This window comes from Harpia harpyja, chromosome 1 (assembly GCF_026419915.1).
Source record: "Harpia harpyja isolate bHarHar1 chromosome 1, bHarHar1 primary haplotype, whole genome shotgun sequence".
NCBI classification, from domain to species: Eukaryota; Metazoa; Chordata; class Aves; order Accipitriformes; family Accipitridae; genus Harpia; species Harpia harpyja.
In genome coordinates this window covers 58,072,336-58,096,649 of record NC_068940.1, presented here as the reverse complement: position 1 = coordinate 58,096,649, position 24,314 = coordinate 58,072,336, and the positions used below count along the sequence as shown (strand labels likewise).

At 42.2% G+C, this 24,314-nt stretch overlaps 1 protein-coding gene across 4 annotated transcripts in view; it reads left to right on the top strand.

Annotated features, from left to right (window-relative positions):
- The window catches only part of HECW1 (HECT, C2 and WW domain containing E3 ubiquitin protein ligase 1), a 279,914-nt gene that overhangs the window by 126,303 nt on the left and 129,297 nt on the right, over positions 1-24,314 (top strand). For all 4 annotated transcript variants that reach the window (XM_052795694.1, XM_052795687.1, XM_052795670.1 and 1 more), the window contains one exon: positions 21,639-21,733. In XM_052795694.1, coding sequence (XP_052651654.1) covers positions 21,639-21,733 — 95 coding nt within the window. The remainder of the gene's footprint in view (positions 1-21,638; positions 21,734-24,314) is intronic.

The following is a 24,314-nucleotide window of genomic DNA, read 5'->3' as shown; positions in this document are numbered from 1 at the left end:
GTTAAAGCTCTTGCAGCTCCTTCTTGCCTCTGCAGTTCTGTTATCTTGTTTATTAATTTCTCCACTGTCCAAGTTCCTCATGTCCGTTGTTTTTCTGGTGGTTCAAAGTCCGTTTATACTGCGGCTGTCACGTACTCCGGCCCACTCATGCTAACTGCGGCCTACTTATGCTAACTCTAAATAATCAGGCTCAAAGAAATGTCCCCATTTTCCATGAAATCTCCCACAATTCCCCCTTTTTGTTTTTGTGCAAGCCAAGTTACATGAAATGCTTTTGCACTCATACGTTCAACTATTTTTATAATATATGGTACAATCATTACAACTGCTAATATTACAATTAAAATAACTAAGCCATGCATAAGCAAATCTTTCAACCATCCCGTAATTCTTAAACTTGTTAGTCATCCACTTAACCCTGTGTTAGTTATCGTGAGCCTTTTTACTGTGAATCATATTGATATCAGGTGTTAGTAACGTAAGTTGTCCGAGGCTACATGACGTCCCATTAAGTTTCGATGGAATTCTCCCTCACGCTCTATCCCCACAAATTAAAAACATCCCTGCAGGTAAAGCAGCTGGAATAGAAAAAAAAAGCGTGATATTCTGGAATAGATATAGTTACACCAAGCTGTAGCATTTCTGTATACAGGCAAAATAGCATTTACATTCTGACCCTTTCGACTGGTGTTATAGGTGTAATTAAACATCACACAGGCATTCATGATGACTGATCCTAACAACTCTAACTCTTGAGGTTCTTGCATTACTTGAGGCAGGTGTGCATACACACCGTCCCAATTATCGACACAGGATTGTGGGTTAGTACAAAGGGAAAATTCAGGCATTGGATCTGGCCAGGTGTCTAGAGGTAACCCCACCAAAGAGGTAGAAAAAGGGTTTTCAGGGGTAGTGACAGAAAGATATAAAGTTTCTTGATGCGTTATGTTCGCCAAAGTTACCCGTACATTCTGTTTTGGTTGTTGGATCATCCATTCTTCACTTATGTGTGTCACCCATAACAGGCCAAATGTAGCAAGGAGGAGGAAAGCGAGGGGGGGGTGGAAAGGGGTGCATCAAAGGATATGGTTGGCGGTTTTTCTCGCTTCACAGCAGCCTCCAGCTGTGCCAGTTTTTCTATTACTGACTGCAACTGCTGCAAAGTGAACTCCGGCCCCTCTTCATGCTCTTGAGGCGACCCAGGCGTAGACGGAGGCAACGGAGGGTATATGCTAGGTATAATTTGTTCATGTTGAGCGGCAATATCTGGGGGCTGTTTTCTCATAGGCAGATTTTTACTCGCTTCCTGATTCTGTAGGGTTTCCTTTAAGCATACGGTTAGGGAGGCTTGGGAACTGTCAGATGGCTGATTAATATCGGCAGTCCCAGTGAGTGGAGCAGAAGTCAAGGGTACAGGAGCAGGCGGACAAGCTCCAGGGAAGCCAAAAGTCTCTCTCGCTGCATTATGTTTTTCTCTCCACATTTCCCCTTCACTTGCGGTGGGAGAGAGAGCAGCAAAACCAGACGCAGCCGCTTTATGATCTGCTTTCATTCATTTCCATAAAGTTGTAAGACCTTTAACTTCTTTAGACCCGTCACTAATTTCATCCCTTAGGGAGGTTCCGATAGCTTCCCAGGTACTAAGCTCAAAAGCTGTACCCACGCTAATTAAAAGGTTTCTGTTCAACGTTTTAAAAGCTAAATCTTGACTGAGTTGTAAAACTTCTATGGCAAATTGTGCCTGCCATCCTGAACTGGCATAAGGACCCGCCCCCAATAACATTTGAGCTTGCACTCCAAACAAAGGATCCCCGTTCTGTCGTGGGATAGCGGCTGCATTTTCACAGGTCGCTTGCCAGTTTTGATAAAATTGGATCTGCTGGGATGGAAGTAGTAACATTTGCACAATCATTTTAGTATCGTATGGTGTCAATAAATGTGCAGAAAATACATGTTGAATAACAGATTGACTGTATGGTGATTTTAACCCATATTGAGTGATTGCTGCCTTAGCTTCTTTTAAAACTTTCCAGTCTAACGTTTCCCAAACAGAACCCCCATGCGCCCCTGCCACAACTGGGAACGCAGATGGAATAATTTCACCTTCAATTAAAGCATCTCTGATTACCCCCTTCCATCTTTTTGCCGGATCTCCCACCCCACTCCCTGTTAATAAGGTCGCCGGAGGTGGCTGTGGCAAAGGAGCCACGGCACCGATCTCACCCGATACGTCCTGGGAAACACAAGGATTCATTGGAGGTGGTCGCGGGAACGACGAGAATCCTGCGTTGAAGGGTGGTGGAGGTGCAGGAAAAGTTGAAGACGATGGCTCGGACTTCACCGACAGCTCCAGGCGGGCTTCAAGAGTCTCTAGCCTTTGTAACAGTTCCTTTAGTTGTGGATCCCCCGAACCTATTGCCCATTCCTCCTTTCTCTCGAGCGGGGATGGAGGAGTGGATGGTGGCAGTGGTGGATACAGGGATGAGGCAACTGTTTTAGGTGATGAAGGACGAGAATTAGAGACTAAGTTGTTTTCCGTCTCTTCTGCTGGTGGTGGTGGAAATTCTGCCAGGCTGTCGGCTTTTTCCAAGGGCTGATCTCTGGGCTCTGGATCTGCTACCGCAGATTTCCTGACTGCACTAGCCCCTGCGCCGGATACACGGGCCGGAACAACGGCTGGAATTTGTGGCGGCGCAAAGGTGAAGCTTGCCGGGGATGGCATCCCTTGTGGCCCTTCGGGCTGCAGTGCGGCAAAAACAGAAGCTACTGCCGAATGTTCAGCTTTCATATCTTTTAAAGTTTCTATAATTAAGTTCCACATGGTGGAATATCTGCTCGCCTCTTTTGAACCCGAACTTATGTTATGCCATAATTCTTGCCCTATCTTTTCCCAAGTAGGAATGGCAAAAGCATCTCCAAAAGTAGGGAGTAAGCTTTTTTCTCTTGCCCATAGTAGCAGGGCTTTCAGGGTAGACGAGTCATAATTTAATCCTCTCGCAGAGAGCATATGTTGGAGGAGCTTAACCACTGCTGCCTCTTCCTTGGACATAGTGGACCCCATCTCCTCCCCGGCCGCTCGCCTGATCAGGATGAGATTCCCACGACGGTACCGTTTTTTTTTTTCCCGAGTGCCGGGGCAGCACTCGCCTACGGCTGGCTTCCGCACCCTCTCTCCGTCGGTTCCTGTCGTAGAATTCAACACCGATCCGAGGGTCCCTGTTCGGGCGCCACTTGTTGACGCGGAAGTCCCGGACACTGCACACAATCAATATGATCAAGCAGATGCCACTTTATTGCCAAGATAGCTCGGTTTATATGTTCATTCTAGTTACTGTTCACGCATAAGCAAATTAGAGATTGGTTAGCATGAGCTGTCCACGCGCCTAGTTACACCTAATGATTGGTTATAACAACACTGTACACGCGCATAAACATAAGGCATAATTGGTTGTATTAACTAAAACATGCGAAACTTGTCTCAGTCTAATTGGTCAAGATAAGCTGCCGAATTGAGGTTCTTTGTGCCAAGTTCCCTTTATCGTGGAATGCGCACCTGTGTTCTTCTAATTGGCATCTTTCTTTTTTTGTCTTCTTGTTTATTCTGTTCAAGGCCTTCTAAAGGCATCTGGAATGCTCTTACTACCGTTAGCTAAATATGTGTCCACAAGCGAAGCGTCCTTGAAGCCTGCTGCCTACAAAACATCCTTGGCTCACAAATTGATCAATTCTGTCGAGTCTGGATTGTTCACTATGTGCCCATTACTTTCCAAGTATCCCACATGGCTGGGTGCCAGGTGCCCATCAAAGCCACTCTATCACTCCCCCTCCTCAGCCGGACAGGGGGGAGAAAATATAACAAAAGGCTCATGGGTCAAGATAAGGACAGTTCAATAAAGTGAAAGCAAAGGTTGCGCGTGAAAGTAAAGAAAAACAAATGATGTTATTCTCTACTTCCCATCAGCAGGCAATGTCTGGCCACGTTCTGGGAAGCAGGGCTTCAGTACGGGTAGTGGTTGCTCCGGAAGACAAAAATGCCTCCCTTCCGTCTCCCTTTACTTAGCTTTTATGTCTGAGCTGATGTGATATGGTAAGGAATATCTGTTTGGTTAGTTTAGGTCAGCTGTCCTGGTTATGTCCCCTCCCAAGATCTTGCCCAGCCCCAGCCTGCTGTTGAGGGGGGCAAAAACATTGGAGAGACAGCCTTGATGCTGTGGGAACACTGCTCAGCAGTAGCCAAAACACTGGTGTGTTATCAACACCTTTCTAGCTACCAATGCAGAGCACAGCACTAGGAGGGCTGCTATAGGGAGAATTAACTCCATCTCAGCCACTCCATACACCTGGTGAGTGAACTAAAACATGTTACCTGCAATACTTTTGTATGACCTTCTTGGCATTGGGAGTTGTGTTTTAAAACATATAAGCTACAGAATTGTGAAGGTTGGGTGGGGGGTGGCCTGGATGTGTTTTTGAGCATCTCAACAAATGAGATTGGTTTTGAGAAGCTATTACAGCTTCTGTAAGAAGGGGACAATTCACCTGATGTTGGTGAAACCCCACCAGAAGATGTAAAGAAACTGTTTGGTTAATGCACCTGCAGTACATTATGTAGAACGGGCAGACAGAGTTTGTGTAGCAGCGCGCCTGTTACTGTTATCATCGCATTAGTTGTACATGACCGTTTGCATCCCAAAAGAGCTCTCCTTCCATAGTAGACAGTCCTTTTCCTCTATGTGTTGGCTATAGGCACCTACAGCCAGCCAGTTAGACCAGTAACTTTCAGTCTCACTTTCCATTCTTTCCTTCTTCCTTTGTGATTGCTGGGCAAGGTGCCAAATACAGTGCTTGTCTGAATGCCATGCTCTCTCGGTGGGATTTATAATACCAGGAGTGACAGGGTTACAGCCCGGGAGTTTTTTAAAGTACAACCCTGTCTGTGATTTAAGGGAAAATAGGTGTAGGGTAGATCTGAACAAACAAATACTTTAAAAGAAATTTGGAATGTACTTTCAATTTTAGCATGACCTACCTGACTGCAGCTTAAGTAATAAGTAGAGCTAAATCCTGTGATGACCCGCTCAATCCAATCTCTTCAGGTCAGTAGAGAAGCACGCATATAGTGCCTTACCACTACAGAGGCAGATTGACCAGCTGCACCATATATCTGCTGGGAATTTAACCGTTACTGAGCTGCTATGCTCCCAGATGCTAATACACTTTGTTCGGGCCTCTACTGAATGTCGTCATGAGCATTGCTTTGCAGAAGAGAATACTTTTCTCCTGTGACTGAAGAACAGCCTTGTTATTATGAAAACTGGCTTATGGAAGGACTAGCAAATACTCATATTCCTCTCTCCTTTGGGTTGGGTTGCCAGAAGTGTAATTTTCTTCATTTTATAGAGGAGGAAATTAAGTCAGGAAAGAGTGAAATTACTACAGTAAGTCAGTGGCAGAGGTTCAAACAGAACCTAGGTTTCCTGGCATTGAAGCATTTCATCTGAATGCTCAGCATGTTTCTGCCAGAGATGGCAAAGCGGTGGCCCAAGCAGGACACTTGAAGTCTTCAGCCGTGCCCCAGGTGCAGGAAGCTGATGACTGTCTTCCAGACTGCAAGGAAGAGACACAGTATCTTCCTTTTTCAATGTTGCTGCATATAGGGTAGTTAGTAAAAGGCTGAGAATCTCTTGCTTGGGGCTATAGGAGGCATGAATGTGAGTGCCAAGATTAGGATTAAGTGTCATATTTTTATGTATATAACTGGCAAATTAGGGGACAAAACTTATATAATACACACTTAAGTATAAATTAGCAATAGTACGTGTTATAAATGTGGAGGTGATTCAAAGGGAATTTACTCCAGAATCATCTTTTCTCCACTACTACTTCCTTTTTTGCAGATGCTCTTTGCCTCTGCTTTTGATTTTGTCTAGGCTGTCTGCAAGTTTATTTCTGAAAAACAGTGTTTTAAAATAGTCTAGGTTACCTGCAGTCTGGACTGTATAGTCATCCCACTGTGTGTTGTCACATAAGAGCTGTTAGATCTTGCTCAGGCTATTGATGATTTTCATTAGGGTCTCCTTTTCACAGTGCAGCAAATCCTGTGGGAGTTAAGTGTGCTGTGGTTGGAGACTTCAGCCTTTACTATAAAAAAATTAAAGTAATAATGTTTCCTGTCTGTCACCTGTGTGTGTGACTGCAGCAATTTCAGCTCGGATGGGCTTGAGCAAGCCGGGAGTTACTGCTGTCAGGACGGCAGCTCTGAAGGCTTGCAAATGTCAGCCCCAGCCAATGAAGCGAACATCTGCGGCTTGCACCATGGGTCCCAGCAGTGAAGTGCAAAGCCAGAGAGAATGCACCAGCCACCTAGCAGACACCTTCAGGTGGCGGGCGCACTGGCATCTGTATATGGTTTTATAATCAATAGGAACTAGCAATGATTTGAAGAGAGTAAACCTTCCTCACTCTGGAGTATCTTGTCTAGGCTGCCTATGATTCTTTGTCCCCTTGCTTGTTTAAATGTGGTATTTCCATTCCTTATTATTCCAGTATATGTTACAAGATAGTAATTTTTTAACCTGGACAAATGCAGCATCCATTTCATAGTAATTTTTTGCCCACAGTTCTGTATTTTTATTGCACTTGAAAACAAATACACTGATCCGATGCTCTCAGCATTAGATTCACTGGTCTTTTTACAGTCAGGATATTTTATCTTGCCTTTCAACTTAATGTAACCCATTTGCAGCGCCTTCTTTTCACCAGTATCAACTATGATACTTTTGGAATTGCTGGGTTTTAAAAAGTCATGTTTCATTTTGTGATTACAGAAATTTTCTTCCCTAATTATTAGATTGCAAATAAATGGTGAACAGTAGTTGGTATTTTAGAAAAGAAAAAAAAAAAAGTTGTCCAAATAGAAGATTGCAGAGGGAGCTCTAACATGAGAAGTAATAACAGGTATACCACCTCTTTCTTGGCAGCCTTTTGATCTTTTCCTTTTTGATAGCTTGTGCTTTGTCTCATAAAATCCCAGGGAAATTAACAATAGGCACCGTAGCAGTGGCACCTGATCAAAATGCCCTTGTGAATAGGAGTTTCTTGAATGGGTGAGCAGCCACATATGGACCATCTCAAGCCAAGATGTAAGAAATCCTTCACTGTAGAGTGGCTCAACCAAATGCAGCAAAGTTACCTGCTTTCTCCTTCTACAGTCGAAATTGTGAAGTGAATCACAAAAGTCTCATAGTATGTATGCTTCCTGTAGAAGATGACTTTGTGGGCAAGCTTCAGAAGAGCAGCAGTGTTTGATGGTCTGTCCACATCTTTGTAAAAGAGAGCAGGGAGGCTCAGTGCTGTGTTCCAACATCCCATACGGTTGTGAATCCAACTGTAGTCAAAAGCAGAAGTCCAGTCGTGATTCCTGCTAAAAACGTAATTTTTCTAATGAGTAGGTTTTTCCTCCTTCTTACTGTTCTTTAGAAAGCATCATGCAGAGTTGTAGATCTAAATCTGATGAGCTCCATCCTTAATTCTCATTCTGATGTAAATCTTTCTCAGTTGATGCAGATCCTGAGCCCTCCAGAGCCTCCCTCATGAGACGTGGGCACCTTCTTTCTCTCCCTTTGAGATCTTGGACACAACTTGACATCATCTGTAGGCAGAACTGCCTGTGAATTGCTTTCCTGTAAAGGAATTTTATATGCTGAGTGTTGTAGGACCAAGCTTATGGCTTATACATAGCTTGCTACTGGGCACAGTCCATATAGTATTGGCAGCAACAGACAGGTGTTGGCATTGTTAATGGCATGCAAATATACGAAAACATACCTAGAGCACAATCCCAGTTCCTAGAAAAGGAGTTGGTCATGCTGCCTTCCCTTTACTGCCAGAGACCTGAGCAGCTCTGAGGAATGGTCCATGGCATGTGTGAAAGGATGCACAGAGGCACTGATGTGTGTGTCTGTCTCCCTGGAGCCTCCCTTTTTTTTTGTGGAGGAGGTGGTGGCAAATATGTGCAGCATCCTGTAAAGCAGCAACGATTTTGAAACTTGTAGCATGTGGGCCACAGTCAGACAGTATGTGAGCTGGTATTGGAATATAAACCACGATAATGAGGCTGATCAGAATGTGTGAAGCTAGAATGCCAAGGGCTTTTCTCCTCACAATGCGTCTTATGATGGCTATCAGCATCTGAGATCCTCTGATCTGCAGAGATTGCATTGTTGCAGAGAAAGAAGAAACCTACAAAAGGAGCTGTGTGTCAAGCAGACTATTCTGGGATCTCCTGTGTGTCCCTGGGTAACCTGGGCTTTGAGTTTATTTGTCTTTTACAAGTCCTCATTGGAAAAAATAAATCTAGCTAAACCTGCACATGCCACACTGCCATCCCTGTTGAGCTTAGCAGTGGTACATGGGAGAGGAGCTTTGGTGGCATTGTTTTAAAACAATATGGCCAAGTTTTTATCCTTTATATCCAGATGCAGCACTGTGTTTGCAAAGGCATCACACTGATGGGGTTTCACCAACCAGTGGCATGGCTCACAAGTCTCTGTGAGAACCAAAGGATGTGAGTGCGCTTTCTCTGCCTGTGGTTTCTCAGCAAGCGGAATGAACTTAGGCCCTGCTATTGTAAAGCAAAGCGTTCGTAAGACTAAAAGGAGAGGAAAAGAAAAAAACCATACCTCAGCAGCATAGCTGGCATGCAACTTTTATTCAAGGCTCATGGTTCTGAGTGGGCAAACCCAATTAATTATAAATGCTTTGGATGTGTAAACAAGAGAACATCTCTGTGTTTTGAAGACACAGAAGTCTCTTTTCCTCTGCTAAATTAATGCTTACAAGACCTACCCAGGTAAGTCTTCGATGTACTCAGACCAGACCTCAAAGAATGCTGTTTTTCAGAACAATGGAACTTTGGGGAATTTTGGTCATTGGGTAATTACAGTGCAAGGCTGTTCATCTCACACGTGTATTTAATAATGGAACAAGTATTTAGTGATAGAATTACATATTGTTCACTGCTGTTCACCTCCTGTCTGCAAAGAAGGAAAAAAGTATTTTGGAAAGGAATAAAATGTTTGCAAGATGGTAATGTGAATCCAGGAACCAGTGTGCCAACGATCTCAATCTCCACTGCACTGTTATTGTACTGTGACTGTCTTTTGCCTTCAGTAGACTTACAGTGCCAAAACACCGGTGCAACTGTCCTCGTTTTCTCCTTACGCTGTGTAGACCTGTTAGATGCCTTGCAAATAAGACCAAATAATCCTGAGGTGAAGGGAGAGGTGCATGCCTTTCCTTGGGTTGCTCCCTGGTACATTTTCCTTGCCTTTAATGCCACTGCCTGGAATACTGGCCTTCATTTTGGTCTTCCAGATTTTGCAAATGATTCTCTTCCAAAATTGTCTGCAAATAGTTCTGCTCTGGTAGTCGGGAAAGCAAAGAGTTTGAATTGTCATACTTGCCATCACATTCTTGGTATGTGTAACCTGTTACCAGTTGCCTAAGAGAGTACCACAATATGTCTTCTTATTCTTCCCTGTGAGCTCTTACTTCAATCTAAAGTACCATTTTGCTGTCTTCTTTTACTTGTATTAGGGTGTTTGCACTATGACAGCAATGAACAGTCTTTGTTGTATGATAACATGATGCGTAATTCTCTTAATCACTCAAAATTAGTTTTTTAATTTGATGATTAGAAATAGCAGCAAGAAACAATAATGTGCTTAGTGTAGTGGGTTACTGAAACAATTTGAGCACTAGGAAGCTGCTTCTACAAGCTTTTTGAATTTTCATTCAGCCATCTTCTCAAATTGACCGTTTCTTGCTTCGTTGTCATGGAAATATTAGGCTAAAAATATCTTTAGATACACAGTAGAGACAAGGAATGTGTGCATACTGATTCTGAAGTGTGATAAATGTATTAAAAAATAAAAGCAGCCCTTATTATGGTATTGTGAGTAATAGTGCTAAGCTTTTGGCTTCTCTTTTACATCCAAGTGCAAAGGATTTTTTCTTGATAATATTCATGTCTTGTTGCCCAAGGACTTAATTGCAAGACTCTCTTTGTATACCGCATGGCACATGCTTGACTGACTGTAATAGCTCCCAATCAGAGCGAATACTGAGTTTTAATATTGCATGGTCTGGCTGCTAAACACAAAGAAACAGTTGTTGTAAAGCATTCTTATAGTGACTGAAGAGAGCTTAGCACTTGAAATTGTGAATAGATAGGGCTTCTGACTGGGAGAGTTTGCAGAGGAACAGGAGAAAGGGCTTAATGTGTAAGAGGAGCTGGGGGAACAGTGAGGTCCATGATGGCTGGTTTTGGCACTAACATCTTCAAAGGTAACTTTCTTGGAGAAAAAAAAAAGAAAGACTGACTCAAGGGAATGTTCTGTTTCTAATGTGAAATTCAGTTATGCTTATCAGACATGTGATTGAAGGCTGGCTCAAGAAGTGCTGTAGCAGGTGTCTTGAATTAAACTGCTACCAGTGTAAATGAAAACATGAATCCTCCCTAATTCAGTATTTGGCTGGGTTTGGAGCTGCAAGATGTTCCTTTTCATGTTGTTGTCTCCCTTCACAGAGCAGGCACCAGGTAGTTATGGCTTACACCTTCCTAAATACTAATCATTGATCATAAGGCTGATGTCATTTTCTGCTTCTATAAATCCAAAGCAATGATTGGTCCGCCCATGTTCTGAGATCAAGGGGAATAAAAACATGTTGTGATGTAGAGGGCTGTTTGAGGCACTTGGCTTCTGAAGTTCATGCATTATCTCTTGCTCAAGGCTGTGCCTGAAGGCATAATCCACTCATATGTATTTAATTAAGACTTTAAACTGCTGTTGCCCTGATAAAATCAAGGAGCTGATGGTTCACAGGCATCTGCTCTAGGAGACAATTAACTTGAGGCAGACATAATGCCTAGAAGCCTAAAGGATATATTGCGACAGGAGCAGTAGAGAAGAGCTTGCCTCATCTGGAACAACCCAGTGGCTGTACATCACAGTAAAGAGAGGAGAGGGGTCCCCAGCTCTGCCCAGCCCTTCTCTTTTGTGGAGCTGTGAGCTATTGTATAGCTTTGAGTTTATACCTTTCTCTGTCGTCTCTGAGTCACCTTCACAGTGCCTCTGCTGACACTCAGAGCAAAGCACAGGGATGTCAGTGTTTCTGCATATTTATTTTCTATCTGTTTATGTTGTGTTTTAATACATATTGGTGTAACTGAGAACACAGGCACTATATCTCCAGATCAAATTCTTTTCCTTAATATTGTCAGTGACTCTAATGTAGCTAAGGGGCCACTAATAGAGTGAAACAGATGGCTTTCTGCATGTGAGGCAAGGTTCATTTCCTGTGTACTGGAAGCATAGATATTTTTTTCTCTACTATTCAATTTTGATGAAGAACTGTCAAGTCCATTGTAACCAAGATGATGAGCAGTTTTAAAACAGAAATGTTATTTAAAAGCTTAGTCTGATGTAATTGTTGCATTTTAGAAGTTATTTTAGATCATCTCCTTCATAAATAAATGAACCGTGTGTTTGATTTTGCCTGCAATGTTGTTTTTCATGCAATGTGCATGAGTGTTTAGGATCAGAGAGCAAACTTCAGGCATGGTTTCCAGTTATTATGGACTCAGCTATCACACAGTTAAAAATGCTTTGATGATTGCAAGTTTTTCTCAAATAAATTGCTCACTTGCTAATGCTCATGGTGAAAAACTCATCGTTAAGCAGATTTACATAAAAACATTATACGCCTGTAGGCTCTGGAATTTCATTAAGTCTCAATCTTAGTGCAGCCCTTATATTTTGCTGTTTGCAATGACTAAAATGTCTCTCTCAAACAGCTTTTCCTTCTTCTGATGAAAGACAGGTAAGTTGTTACACCTTCCCGCCTCCCATCCCCAACTCTTTCACTCAGATTGGTGCCTATCAGTCCTTTCTTTACAACAGTCCATAAAAGCAGAGCAGATAGATAGCACTGTTGTGTTTGACTGTAAGTAAGGAGATAAAATTCTTGCCTGTTTTGGGCTGGATCCCACTGTCTTTATGAATATGGAGCAAATAGTTCTGCTGGTTTGATTGGGATGAGAAATGACTCAGTGTCATGAATGGTGAGACTGAGTCCTTTTTTTTCTTTTTTTCCACCAACTCACATTTCTGAAGATAATTTTAGGGGGAAATGATTATTTTCAAGGATGTGAGTTGTCTGAGCAAACCAAATTTCAATTTCATTACTCATGTTATACAATAAAACTTAAGAAGTGGGTAATAGAGAATATGCCCCAGTGCAAACTGCAGGTTCTGATCCTAGCTACATAAGGGCTAAAACACCTTTTTATTAAAGACATTTAGCATCTTTAGCTACTGGCTGGGCAGTGGCATCCTTCCGCTGACCTTTGCTGTGGTGGATATCTGCAGAATCTTTGCCTTGCTCTACTCTGCCTCGACTCCAGTTGTCAATCTAAACACCAGACTTACTGGGCACTTTGATGGTACAGACCCTTGTCCGTGATGAACTGGACTTTCATAAGGGCTGCTGGATGGCTGTAGATTTTAATGCAATCCAACCCCTGCCCATCTGGACAGAATTTGAGCCAGTAGACTGACCATAAATCCCATTGCTATCTCCCTGTGTTTGCCTAACTGGGAGCTCGAATCTAAGTCCCCCAGTACATGCATTGCATTCCCACCATGAGGGCAGCTGGCAGTGCTCATCTGTTGTAACAAGACTGAAACAGTGCTTTGCTACCTGCTCTCCCAAAATCCTTCTCTACTCAAGCCTATGACTACCACAAATCACAGGTTTTTTTCTTCACCATCTTGCCTGGTTTTGTCCTGCCTTCTCTTTCCCCACCTAATCCCCTAAGCTGCGTTCATCTCATCCTTCAACAGGGACAAATTGGCAGTGGATTCATATTCTCCTCTTTCATGCTACTTGGCGCAGTGGGGAGATACTCAGGGATACAGTCCTCTGGCTTCGAGGAGAGGTGCCCAGACATGGCAAAGCCAGGAAGAGCTTAGATCTGTATTGCAGAAAAAGTCTGTCTTAGCGCCACGCTGGAACATGCTCAGCACAGATAGGATTTCCTGGGCATTTAGATGATAAAGTCAAAGATGTCTCAAATAAGCATATCAAACTGCATTTTTTGGAGAGGCTTATAAGTTAGCTGAATTTTAATGTACTTTTATAGGAACAGCAAAAGATACGTGCTTAGTCTAGTGACTTCTGTTCCATATTAACGTGGGGGTAAAAGGAAAGGTCTTCAGAAAGCTTTAATGGGTAAAACCCCATGGTTCTCCCTTACACTCAAAGCTACAAATTTCTGGATGAAATTTTCTTGCTGTGCATCTCTGTAGATCTGAGGTAGACATCCAGCATGCAAAATTTTATTCCAAATGCATTTATCTCTGAAAATGTATAAGCAACTGAAAACAAGGTTTATAATGAAAAATGTCAAGCAACTTCAGTAATCAGCAATGCTAGATGTCCTGCCTGTATGGAGAAATATATATAAATGCTGGGAATTAATGTATAAGCACACATCCATTCCAGCTGCTATCATTCTTTAGTAATGAGTCTTGCCAATAGGACAGTTTTTATGAGGATAGCACATAAGCAACAGCATATTGGAATTAGATCTGTATGTTCTTCCTGAATAGCAGTTTGCAGAGCCGCATTGTTGTATCTCTCCTCTGATAGAAGCTCCTGGATACCTTTATTTTCATAAGGCAAAAATGGTGTGATTTTGTCTGTCTTATGCTCAGGAGTCTATACCTGAAAAATTCCTGAGTAATGATAATGAGTCACAGCGCAGATGCATGTCACTTCATATGAACAGCATAGTAGTAGAGGTGGATTATACAAAGCTAGACCCAAAATCAGTGTAGTATGGAGCATGCAACACTGAGGGCTCCAACAAGTGAAGCTAGGACAGAGGAGACTGGCCCACTGACTATGAGGATTTATTACTAGCCATTAGTTATTAGTGTACTAATTTACCATACTACTCTTGTGGTGGTTGGAGGCAGGTAGCTGCTGAATCAAATTATCATGCAAAGGAAATAAAAGTGAAAGTCAATAGTAGAGAGTATCCGCAGATCACAAATAACAACAGAACAAAGAATCAATGATATAATAAATGATATTAATCAGCTTTCCTATTATAAAGGAGGTAACTCTAGCCCTGAACATGCAACCCTTGTGAAGCAGTAGCAGTCTCTGAGAAAACCATCTGAAGATGAAATAAAATTACTGAGATCATCTAATCTGTTCTTCAAATATCAGTTACAACTACAAGTACTGAAATACATTATTTATTGTTGCAGAGTTAAGGTTATTTGAATGTTCTAACTGTGCATTTCTGCATCTTGACAAGTTTGGATTTGGGGGTTAAATTTAATCTTGATTAGAAGTTTTCTGGGTGTTCTACTGCTTGGTTTTGAGCTATTACAGTTTGCTTGCAAAGGTTTGTGCCTGAAATTGTTGATATGTACTGGTCAGCCTTAATTCTTTCTCCAGGTACTTTTTTCTTTCTTGCCTGGAAGCATTATAATAATCTGAAGGGTGAGATTTTAAAATCTTATATCTCCCAGTTTCTCAAAAGAAGTCTTTTAGCAGTCTGTTCACATGTGCGTGCACATTTTAGAGCAGGGCAAGGAAAAGGTCATCGGAAAACTGGAAGAAATTCTGCAACTGGGATTAAAGAAACGCATCTGTTTAGGCCTTGTTTGGTTTTAAACTGTTAGTTGTCTAAAAACTGAGGAGCCTTATGGAAAACCGTAGGCGGTTGTGATACTAAACAAGTACTGTGAGCAGATGTGGTTTACAGCTTAAGGAAATACACAGTCCATAGGTGGCTGAGTGGCAGACCAGCTTGATGGCTGTAGTGTCACTGTTGCATATTGGACAGGCAATTCCTGGAACAGGCAGTTTTTCTGATACAGCACAATAAATAAGAGCCATTGTGTGCATGGAGCAGCAGCAGCCATACATGATGGAAATAAACAGTACCGTGTATCGATGCTGTAGATACAAGTTAGATTTGCCAGTAATAACCTTACTTTTCATCTTCATTGTGTGTCTTAATTCTTTGCTGACAGGGCAGGTCTAGTATCAGGAGAAATTACCTAAATTTATCTAAAAGCTGTTGGTGCTTAGGGAAAGGCTTGCGCTGATGCAGGAGCATTGGGTTTCAGCTCTTTGGGTTGCACAGTTTATCTGCTCTCTCTATACTTCCAGCAGTATTCAAATACAAGAGATGGGCACTGGAGGCAGCAGCAGGTGGAGAAGGGTGGTCAGGCATGAGAGGTGGACAGGACGTACACTTGCGCACTGGGTGTCACAGGTAGCTGCTGATACAGCTCGTGCATTGTGCTCCATGCTTCATGAAGCTCTTGGCGAGAGGGCCCTTTTTTCTCTTTCTTCTTCAGGTTTGACTTTCTTACTCTTTCCTTCTCTGCCTTTCCTTGCCTTGTTTCTTTTTCCCTGCTTTCTTCTCATTTATTCAGATTTAGACAGTCCTAGTCTTTCTCACCTCTCCCCTGTCCCACACTCTGTACAGTGATTTTCTTCTAATCTCAGTCCTGTCCTTCCCTCAACTTTGACATCGATGCCCTTGCTTGCTCAATTCCAGTACTGCAACACCTCACTTAAACTGCCTTTAATCTCCTTCTGTTTTGGTTTCCTATTGTAATTCCTTGTCCTATTTTTTTCATATGCCTCTCCCAGTTTCCCCATGTATTCAGTCAGTTCTTCCCTCCATTGACTCCCTATCTCCACTTTGACACCTTCTGTCTCCACTTCCAGAGATCACCGTGGCTACTTTAATTGAAGATGGTCCTGTAGCAATCTGATTATAGCACAGTATCATATGTTTATTCCACTTCTGGGTCCTCTCTAGGGAAAACTTTATGACTCATAACTTAATTGCTTCACTCCTTGATTTGGTTCACTTGGTTCCCACCCACTTACCAAAGACAGCTACCTTTTCATTACTGGTTTTTGACACCTCTCATTTTTTATGCACAATGTTTGCCCGAAAGAGCAACAACAGCTCTTTTAGTAATAGACTGAATTGATCACAAATGACTCCGTTTTTAAGACTGGCATTACTTCTCTGAGAGGTTGTTCAGGGCTGAGAAATGCTTACCTAATGCCTAGTCACCTCTGCTATTTAATTGAAACAAAGACTATCATGGGAGTATATCACAACCAGATTGTGAAAGTGTCTCAAGTGTATCACACACTCCTATCAAACACCAGCTGACACTTCCTATCTCCCCCAAAGAATATCATTTTGTGTTTCCTTGAAATACTCGTTAAACTGAAAACCCCAAACATCCTAATAAGGGAAACTGCTTAATCCTGGCAGTGCTTCTTTTTATATTTGAGAGAATAAATCCACCTTTAAGTGAAAGCTAAGCCTCTGAGACCAGACTAGTCTTAGTAAGTGAAGAGCAAAGGATTACAAGAGCAAGTGAACTTTTGAGAAGAGATTTAGGGCAATTTTGACACCTCTGAAGGAATGAGAAAGACGAGTAGGAATGGAAGTATTTTAAAGGGAAAGGGTATAAAATAAACCAACAGGAGCAATAACACTGCCAGGAAAGAAGAATGGGTGGATGAGGGGAACTAGGACACCTCTTTGAGGTTTTCAACCTTCAATACCTCCAGCTGCAATTCATCAGCAGACCCTACTAGATTTTATCTCCTCCCACTTCAGTTTAGTAAGGAGTAGGGTATTTTCAAGGGCTGGGTGATTGTAGAGGCAGTATAGAGTATTGCCAAGAAGAGTAATGTTCAGCTGGTAAATTCATTTTCCAGTTAATTTGCAAAACTGATTTGGTAACTGAGATAACTCAGGGCTTTGATAGAGAAATAATTTTCTGCGGACTGGATTTTTTTTCTTGTGAGAGGGATGAAGCTCCATGGCAGAGTTGTTCTTTGGCAAAACTCAAACTTCTTGGAGTTTTTCTCTGAACGAGGAGTGGCCTCTGTGGTGTCCAGGGATGAGCTACATCTCAGCTCCTCTCCCTTCACCGTGAGCATCCCTGCTATGTGGCCCACAGAGGCGCTCGCAGGCTGTGGTGCAAGGAGCAAAAAAGAATTGCCCCTCCTGTTGCCTGGCTCTGATTACCCTGCCTTGCGGGCTTTTCTTTCAAGCAGCTGTATTTTCTGCACCTGTGATAGTTACAGCAATGGATCTGAGCATAAAACTAGGGACTGTCTTATTTATGTCAGTGCGATGGAAGGCTGTAACATAGCCATGGTATAATGGAGATACCAAGCCTGGTGTAACGGGAATACAGTGCTGTTTTGTTCTTGATCCATGAAAATTGCTGAGTAGTTTGGTAATTGTCATGGGCACGAGTATTTCTGAGCATCTTTAGACATCTCATCTCTTGGAAAATTTACCAGTCTAACTGCCATTTGTGCTAATTGAAACGAGAGTTTAACCTCATTACTTCCTGACTTTAACATCACAACTTCATTACCTGATCCAGCGAGCTGCTACTCATAATTACTGAGATGAAAAAAACATGTATTTGTTTATAACTGGGGATTAACTGGACAACACTTGCTCCTGACCTGTGCACTGTGCCATGTAGCTAGGGCAGCAGGACAGAGTTAAATAGTCTCCTTTATTCCAGAACAAGCTAATCAGCAAGACTACAGTGCAGACAGCCCTTATAACTACATATTGCGTATGAATGCCAGCTGGATAATATTCAGGTTAATTTATATCACTGCTTTGCCTATACTTACAGTGCTCTCTGTCTGCAGAGGCAGTGGTACCAAGCCAGTGAATGTCTGCATGTGTTTTGGAAATGTCTCAGAGGTGATTCAGGAATACAAGAACAATCTTGAGATGGACTAAAACATTAGGACTCTGTTGAAGTGAAAAACATAGCACCAATGATGTTATTCTGAAAGGATGGCTTGCAGCCAAAAAAAGCCCAACTAGGGTCTAAGTGGCATTTTTGCACATAAAGATACTGTATGTAATTTTGCAAGCTTTATACTTTTAAAAGTTTTATCTATCTATTGACAATAACCATTTTCCTAATATTTTCACTCTGAAAAAGATCTGGGACAAAGGGGTGGGGCAGGGGGAATCAGGAAAAAAGAAAATGTTGCTCCCCTGACGTTTCTAGAGCAATTTCTCAAGCTGTGAAGGCCCCCATAAGACATTTTGCTGTCAGATCTTCTCTCTGAATGAAACTTTTGACATTCGTTAATCACTGCCTCAAATACTGCCTGATGGATGTCTCCACCTCTGCTGCTGTTTTGAATTGGGTGTGACACCTGCATCTCTCTGGGTTGCCTTCTTGCCAGTTTGCATCTGTATGTGGGCAGTTTGATTTAAAATTAAATTAGAAATAGTAGTTGTGTGAAACTGAGAGGAATCTTCAATACCCACATGGTTCTTTCCAAATGCATATTCAATCATCTTAGTAATCCTTTGTCCTTGAAAGCAATACTAATATCCAGGATACCTACATAAGGATACATTCTTTCCTCCTGTTCTCTCTGTCTAATACTTGTAGTTTAATTAAATAGATTCTTTTAAACCATAGTTTCCCAATGTACATGGTAACTGATTTCCTACTTGTCAACCTACAGCAAGATGTCCTGCTGTGAGGTCTGAACGTTGTCATACAGGCTAGTACCTGAAGTTACATTTTATTAACTACATGAGTTAATAAAAATTAAAACAAACAAACAAACAAACAAAACCTTCTCTTTATTCTAGCTCTTAATGTTCCATGCAAACTGTAGCTAGAAATCTCCAGGGGAGAGGAAAATTAAGATTTGAATAATTCGCGAGAACTGCATGTTTTAGCTGTTGTGGTATCCTCAGCTTTTGCTGTCTTCTCAGTGAGTAAATGAGTTAGCTGCTGAGCTGTTAAAAGTCCTGTAGAGAAAATTACAACGTGAAAATTCAATCTGGACTTGCAGTTTTTCAGTCCAGGAAGCTCATCCAGCTTTTTTGCTGCCAAAAGAAAACAACTGCTGCTCCCAGGTGCAGCAATGGGGTTGCTTGCTCAGCTGCACTGACACCACAAGTAATTCTTTTGAATTTGCAGAAGTTCGTTTGGGGCATAGTTGCGAATTAAACCCCAGGATGGGCAACAAAGCCCCTTGTGGAGGTGCTGAAGGACTCTGTAGCCTGTTCCACTTCTCCTGGAGTGCTGTGAAGTAAAAACCACACATGTACACGTCTGTCCATATAGTGGGAGAGGCATGTATTTTCACCATGTGAGCAGAAATGTGCCCCTCGGTGCCTGATGAAGAACAAGCTACGGAGAAGGAAAATACAGTGGCAGATTAACTGCACTGGCACTGTGCTTCTCATCGATGGACTGCATGTCCCTGGTGCCTCCTCAGGGAGGAGTGCTGAGAAGCCACCTGGAAATGAGAAGCGCTCGAACTACTTGGGAACATAAGCTCTTTGGTTTTTGTTTCTCAAGTCACATTTGAAAGTTGGGAAGGCTTTACACTCCTAAAACTATTTTGTCTTTCAAAAAACAGGATTTATTTTTCCTCCTGTGTATCTGTAGGTGTCAGGGTGTTTTCCCACAAACAGGGTTTGTTTAGCCGGTGTGCAAGCCAGTAACACACAGAGTCAAGGTATTTTCAAGTTAATTTCATTGATGCACACGAATGGGTGCCTGTCTCAAGACAGCACACCTTTGTCTCAAGAATTCCCACATTTATATACTTAAGTAATACATATTCATTATTATTTCCCTTAATGATTGGTTCTTTCTTCTTTGCTTCTCATGTAGATTAGTGCACAGACTCTGTCTTCTTTCTTCATTGTCTTCTTTTGAGTAGGTGGTCAATGAGTCGGTGGTCACGATCTCCCCCATAGGAATTACCTTTTACCCACTTCTTCCCTAATCTTGGCAGTTCCGAGTGGTTCTTCAAGGTTTACTGACCAGACCACAATCTATTACCTTTTGTGACAAACATAAAGCCTCATTGTCTAGTAGTTAGTTCCTAAACCCTAAATCATGTCTAGTTATTGTTTCTCTATTTTAAATATTAACTGATGGGGGCTGTACACAGGACTTTAGCAGCTCCCTGGTTATTTCAATCATATTATACATACTAATTGATAACAAGGGTAAGCAATTCAGACCTGAGTTTTTGAGGGTCTCCACCCCTATTCATGTCCCCACATTTTGCTTCCACCTGGGGTGCTGCGTGGTTTTTGGGGGGGGGATCTACCAAACAGCAGATCACAGCACCATAATCTGTGGCCAAGGTTGCAGCTCTGAACATTGCATAATCTTTTGTCACAGCTGCACTGATTTCGCTTGTTTTGTTACTGGTGTTAAAACAGCAATGCAATTTGTACGTTAAAACATTGGCATTCCTTTATTACTTTCTTACATAGGCACTTTAGTTACAGTGAGCAGAATTGTGGCTCTGCAAGCAAAGGTTGGTGTTTTCCCTGTACCTCAGCAGCAGCTGCAAAGCAAGATGTTAAGGAAAAACTTGATTATGAGAAGCACCTTCAAGTATATTATGGAGCAGCTGAAAATTTCCGTGGCATTATCCAGTTAAAATTGCAAGATGTGAATGCTGCTTTTATTTAAATAGACATTTTTCAGATCCCACAAACATACCTGTGACATATGTACAGTGCATACCTGCTGTGTCGTAGCTGTATGTAGGCACATATCAACCCAGTTTGCATCCTAATTTACTATAGAAGAAAACTCCTGCCTGCAGGATGTGCTTCAGCAAGTTACCAGGTCCAGGTGAGTGAGTGGGATTATGGCACGTACTAGCAATTTGTATCTATTTGTAGTTACAGACTAACAGAGAAGCTGGCTGAAAGTATCTTTCCTTCTTGTAGCTGGCAAGAAGGTGGGTGGTAAGGGGGTGATTGAACAAGAAGCTGATTTCACTTCTATGCCTTGACACAGTTATCGAAATGGGTTTTCCTCACTTAATCTATTTGTCTGAATATCAGTGCATGTGGCAAAAAGCAGCTCTGTGAGTCCAAAATCATAGTCTTGCTCGTGTTCCTCACCTAATTGAAATCTTTGAAAGTCAGTGGAAATACACTAAGATGGGGTCTCGTGGTACCATACTGTTTTCTGAAAAATGTTTTAATGTAGTAACTGTCAAAGCAGTTAATCTGTATATATTTATGTCCTTGCTCTGACCAAGGCTGACCAAGGCCAGAACAAATTGGTTCAGTGAAACCTGTCGGTAAGCAACTATGGAATCTTGTTGTCCTAAGGAAGTTTCTCACTTTGTCTGCACGTTAGCGTTTGGTATGTCTGAACAGGGAGGGTTTATCTGTCCCTACTTTTCTTCTTCCTAATGTAGCTAAAGGATGCTCATCAAGTACCCTAAGGTCTGTCTGTTGTAACTGCTGCTCAGAAGAGATTGGGGTTTTAACCGTTTTAAGTCACAGGAACCGAACTCTAAATTTCACTTTGGCAAAGGGGGAGATTGGAGGCAGGAGGTATCCTGTCATGCCAGCCAACTTGGAATGAACCACTTGCAATTTAACTGCTTGCCAGCCTTGTGCCTGTGAGCTGCAACTGATTGTGCGGCTTCTCCTCGGCAGTTCTTCTAATCTAAAATAATTCTCTTTTTTTTAGCTGAAACAAAGATCTGCTTCAAATACTACCATGGCGTGAGTGGGGCACTACGAGCCACAACTCCAAGTGTCACAGTGAAAAACAATGCAGCTCCCGTAAGTTATGCCAACCTTTTATTTTTTTCCATGTATGTTCCCTGCTGTTACTGTGCTATTTCTTACTTTCCCTGCCTGCTTTGTGTACTTCTGTATGAAAACTGAATATAATATTTGCTCTTCAGTGCACTGTGGTACAGAGAAATGGGTAGTCTTTCAGTTAAGATGTGGATTTGTACACCAACGGAATGTAGATTCAGCTCTCAATCTGTCACAGGTAACCTCTCTGATTTGGGGCAAGTCCCATGTCCTAGCTGTATCCCATACTGTAAAGTTATCTTCTCTCTACTGGGTGTTGTGAGGCTTGGGTGATAGCTTTAGAGGATTTGGGATCCTTGGGTTGTAAATACAGTAATTGTCCAGAAGAGGAATAAGATTTTCCTATTTTAAAGTGCTTATTTCAAAATCAAGGTGTGAGCAGTTTCATGGTAGTGCCTCTGAGTTCCGGGAACAGCTGTGCTGTGACACACTCCCATCAGTGGTAAGAAGTGGGCATTCAGGCCCAATCTATCAAAGTACTGAAGATCGTTTTTGACAGATTGAGGTTTTCTTGAGAGCAAAGCTCTGTGGCTTAAATGGCTCTAAAAAGCTATGTATCTTGCCTGGTTTTGGAAAATTTGATCACCCTGAGGGTGAACCATTTTTTAGAAGCCTGCAGAGAGACTTGCTGACCTCCAGAGCTTGTCTGGCCTTGCTGACAGAGTTCCACTGCCTGCCAGGCTTGTCTTGGCAGAGATCTGCATGAGCTGAGGAGTTTTAGTCCAACCAGCACTAGAAAAGGATGAGCTCAGATGTTGTTTAGTCTGGAAGATGAGTTCAGGAAAGAACTGTCTTACCTGTGGGTGTATGTAGGTTTCAGTGCACATCACTGAAGCTTACATTTTTAAACTTTGGGATTTTTTTGTTCGGTTTGTGGGTTTTGGGGGGGGGGGGGGTGGGGCGTGGATTGGTTGGGGTTTTTGTTTGTTTGTTTGGGGGGGGTTGTTGTGGTGTTTTGGTGGTTGGTTGGTTGGTTGGTTTGGTGGTTGGTTGGTTGGTTGGTTTGGGGTTTTTTTTCGAATGGTCCCAAGTTAATATTTCTACAAAGGCTGAAAAGTCTCCCATGCTGTGTGCTGGCTGTGTCTGATTGCACCAGAGCCAGGAAGGATTAGTTTTTTCACCCTTGACCCACGTAAAGACTTTTGGTGGGGTTTTTTTGCCTTCTTTTGATGCACACAGTAGCTGCAAACTGGATGCTGGGTAGGGGCTGATGGTGTGTCTTTTAGCAATAAAAGGCATTTATGTCTTGATGTGCCTGACATGCTCCCGGTAAAGTCATTCATCAGTTTCAGAACCTGGAGAGTTTCCTTCAGCTGTCGTCAGAGGAACACTATGATGTGGCCTTCGATATCTTCATTGTGCGGGGTGCTGAAAAGTTCTTTTTAGCCTGTAGTGAGTGGTGTCTTGTTGACTCAGGACTTGCTGTTCATTTCCTGGTTATCATCAATTTGGGGGGACAATCTATGTCAGTGATTTAGTCCCAGTCTTCTCTGAAAGGTAAGCTAGCCAACCAAGACAATAAATACAAGTAGGCTGAGAGACTAGAATAATTTTTTTGCATGATTCACATCCACGTCTTAGACGTGAGCTTGAACCAATTAAGCAAATTTTCCAGGTCTGGTATGGAAGGGTTACTCTTCATTATTAAGTATCAGCAATATGTTTTAAGTTAATAGAAGAATGTCTGAGGACCTGCGCCTTTGTAATATGCAACTATGTAATCTCTCCAAGTTCTTCAGCTGAGGCCCTTATATATATGGGGAAATAAAGCAACCATTTGCTTTCAGCTGAGCAGGACTTGTGTTAAAAAGAAAATCCTCTTCATGCAGTACTCATGGTCTTTGTAGAGATCAGATGAGAACCACCTATTATGACCTTCAGCTGAGTATACTGTAAATGACTGAAAAATAAAATATGATTAAAAGTGGTATCAGATAACAGTTTTCCATTTGAGGGCCAAACTAGTGTCCTTGGAAGTAGCATTCTCTTCACATCGTCTTCTAATTTTTCCTGCCTTTCTGGGTTGCAGAATAGCCTGTGTGGTTTTTGCCCGTTTTCCTTTGCAGACCAGAGAGGCCAGCAGTGTTGTGGGTGCAGCATCAGTTTCTCTGTTGTTTTCTCTTCATTGTTTTGTTGCGTGACATAAATATTTGGTGCATTGTAAGGCAAATACTAAGTGAAGACAACAAAAGCAAAGGAATGGCAACAAAGGTTATGCAATATGAACCTGGATGGAACCTCCTGTATGGGTGCAAGAGGAAAAAAAGTGCTACAGATTTGAAAACTTTAGAGAAAAATATTGGGCTGATTCTTGCCTGTGCGAAGGCTTTCAGCTAAGTATGATCCTCCAAACTCCTGTCCCAGCTGAAACCATCAGATGGCTTTCTCCATCTGGCTCTCTGCGGTACATGTCCAACCTTTGTTACTGAAGTATTTGAACGTTTCACAGCATCCTGCACCATTGGCAAGTGGTGTTACTCTCACTGCACAGATGGGGAAGGGGATAACAAGGGATTTGCCCAGCCCTAGCCTTTTCTTACTT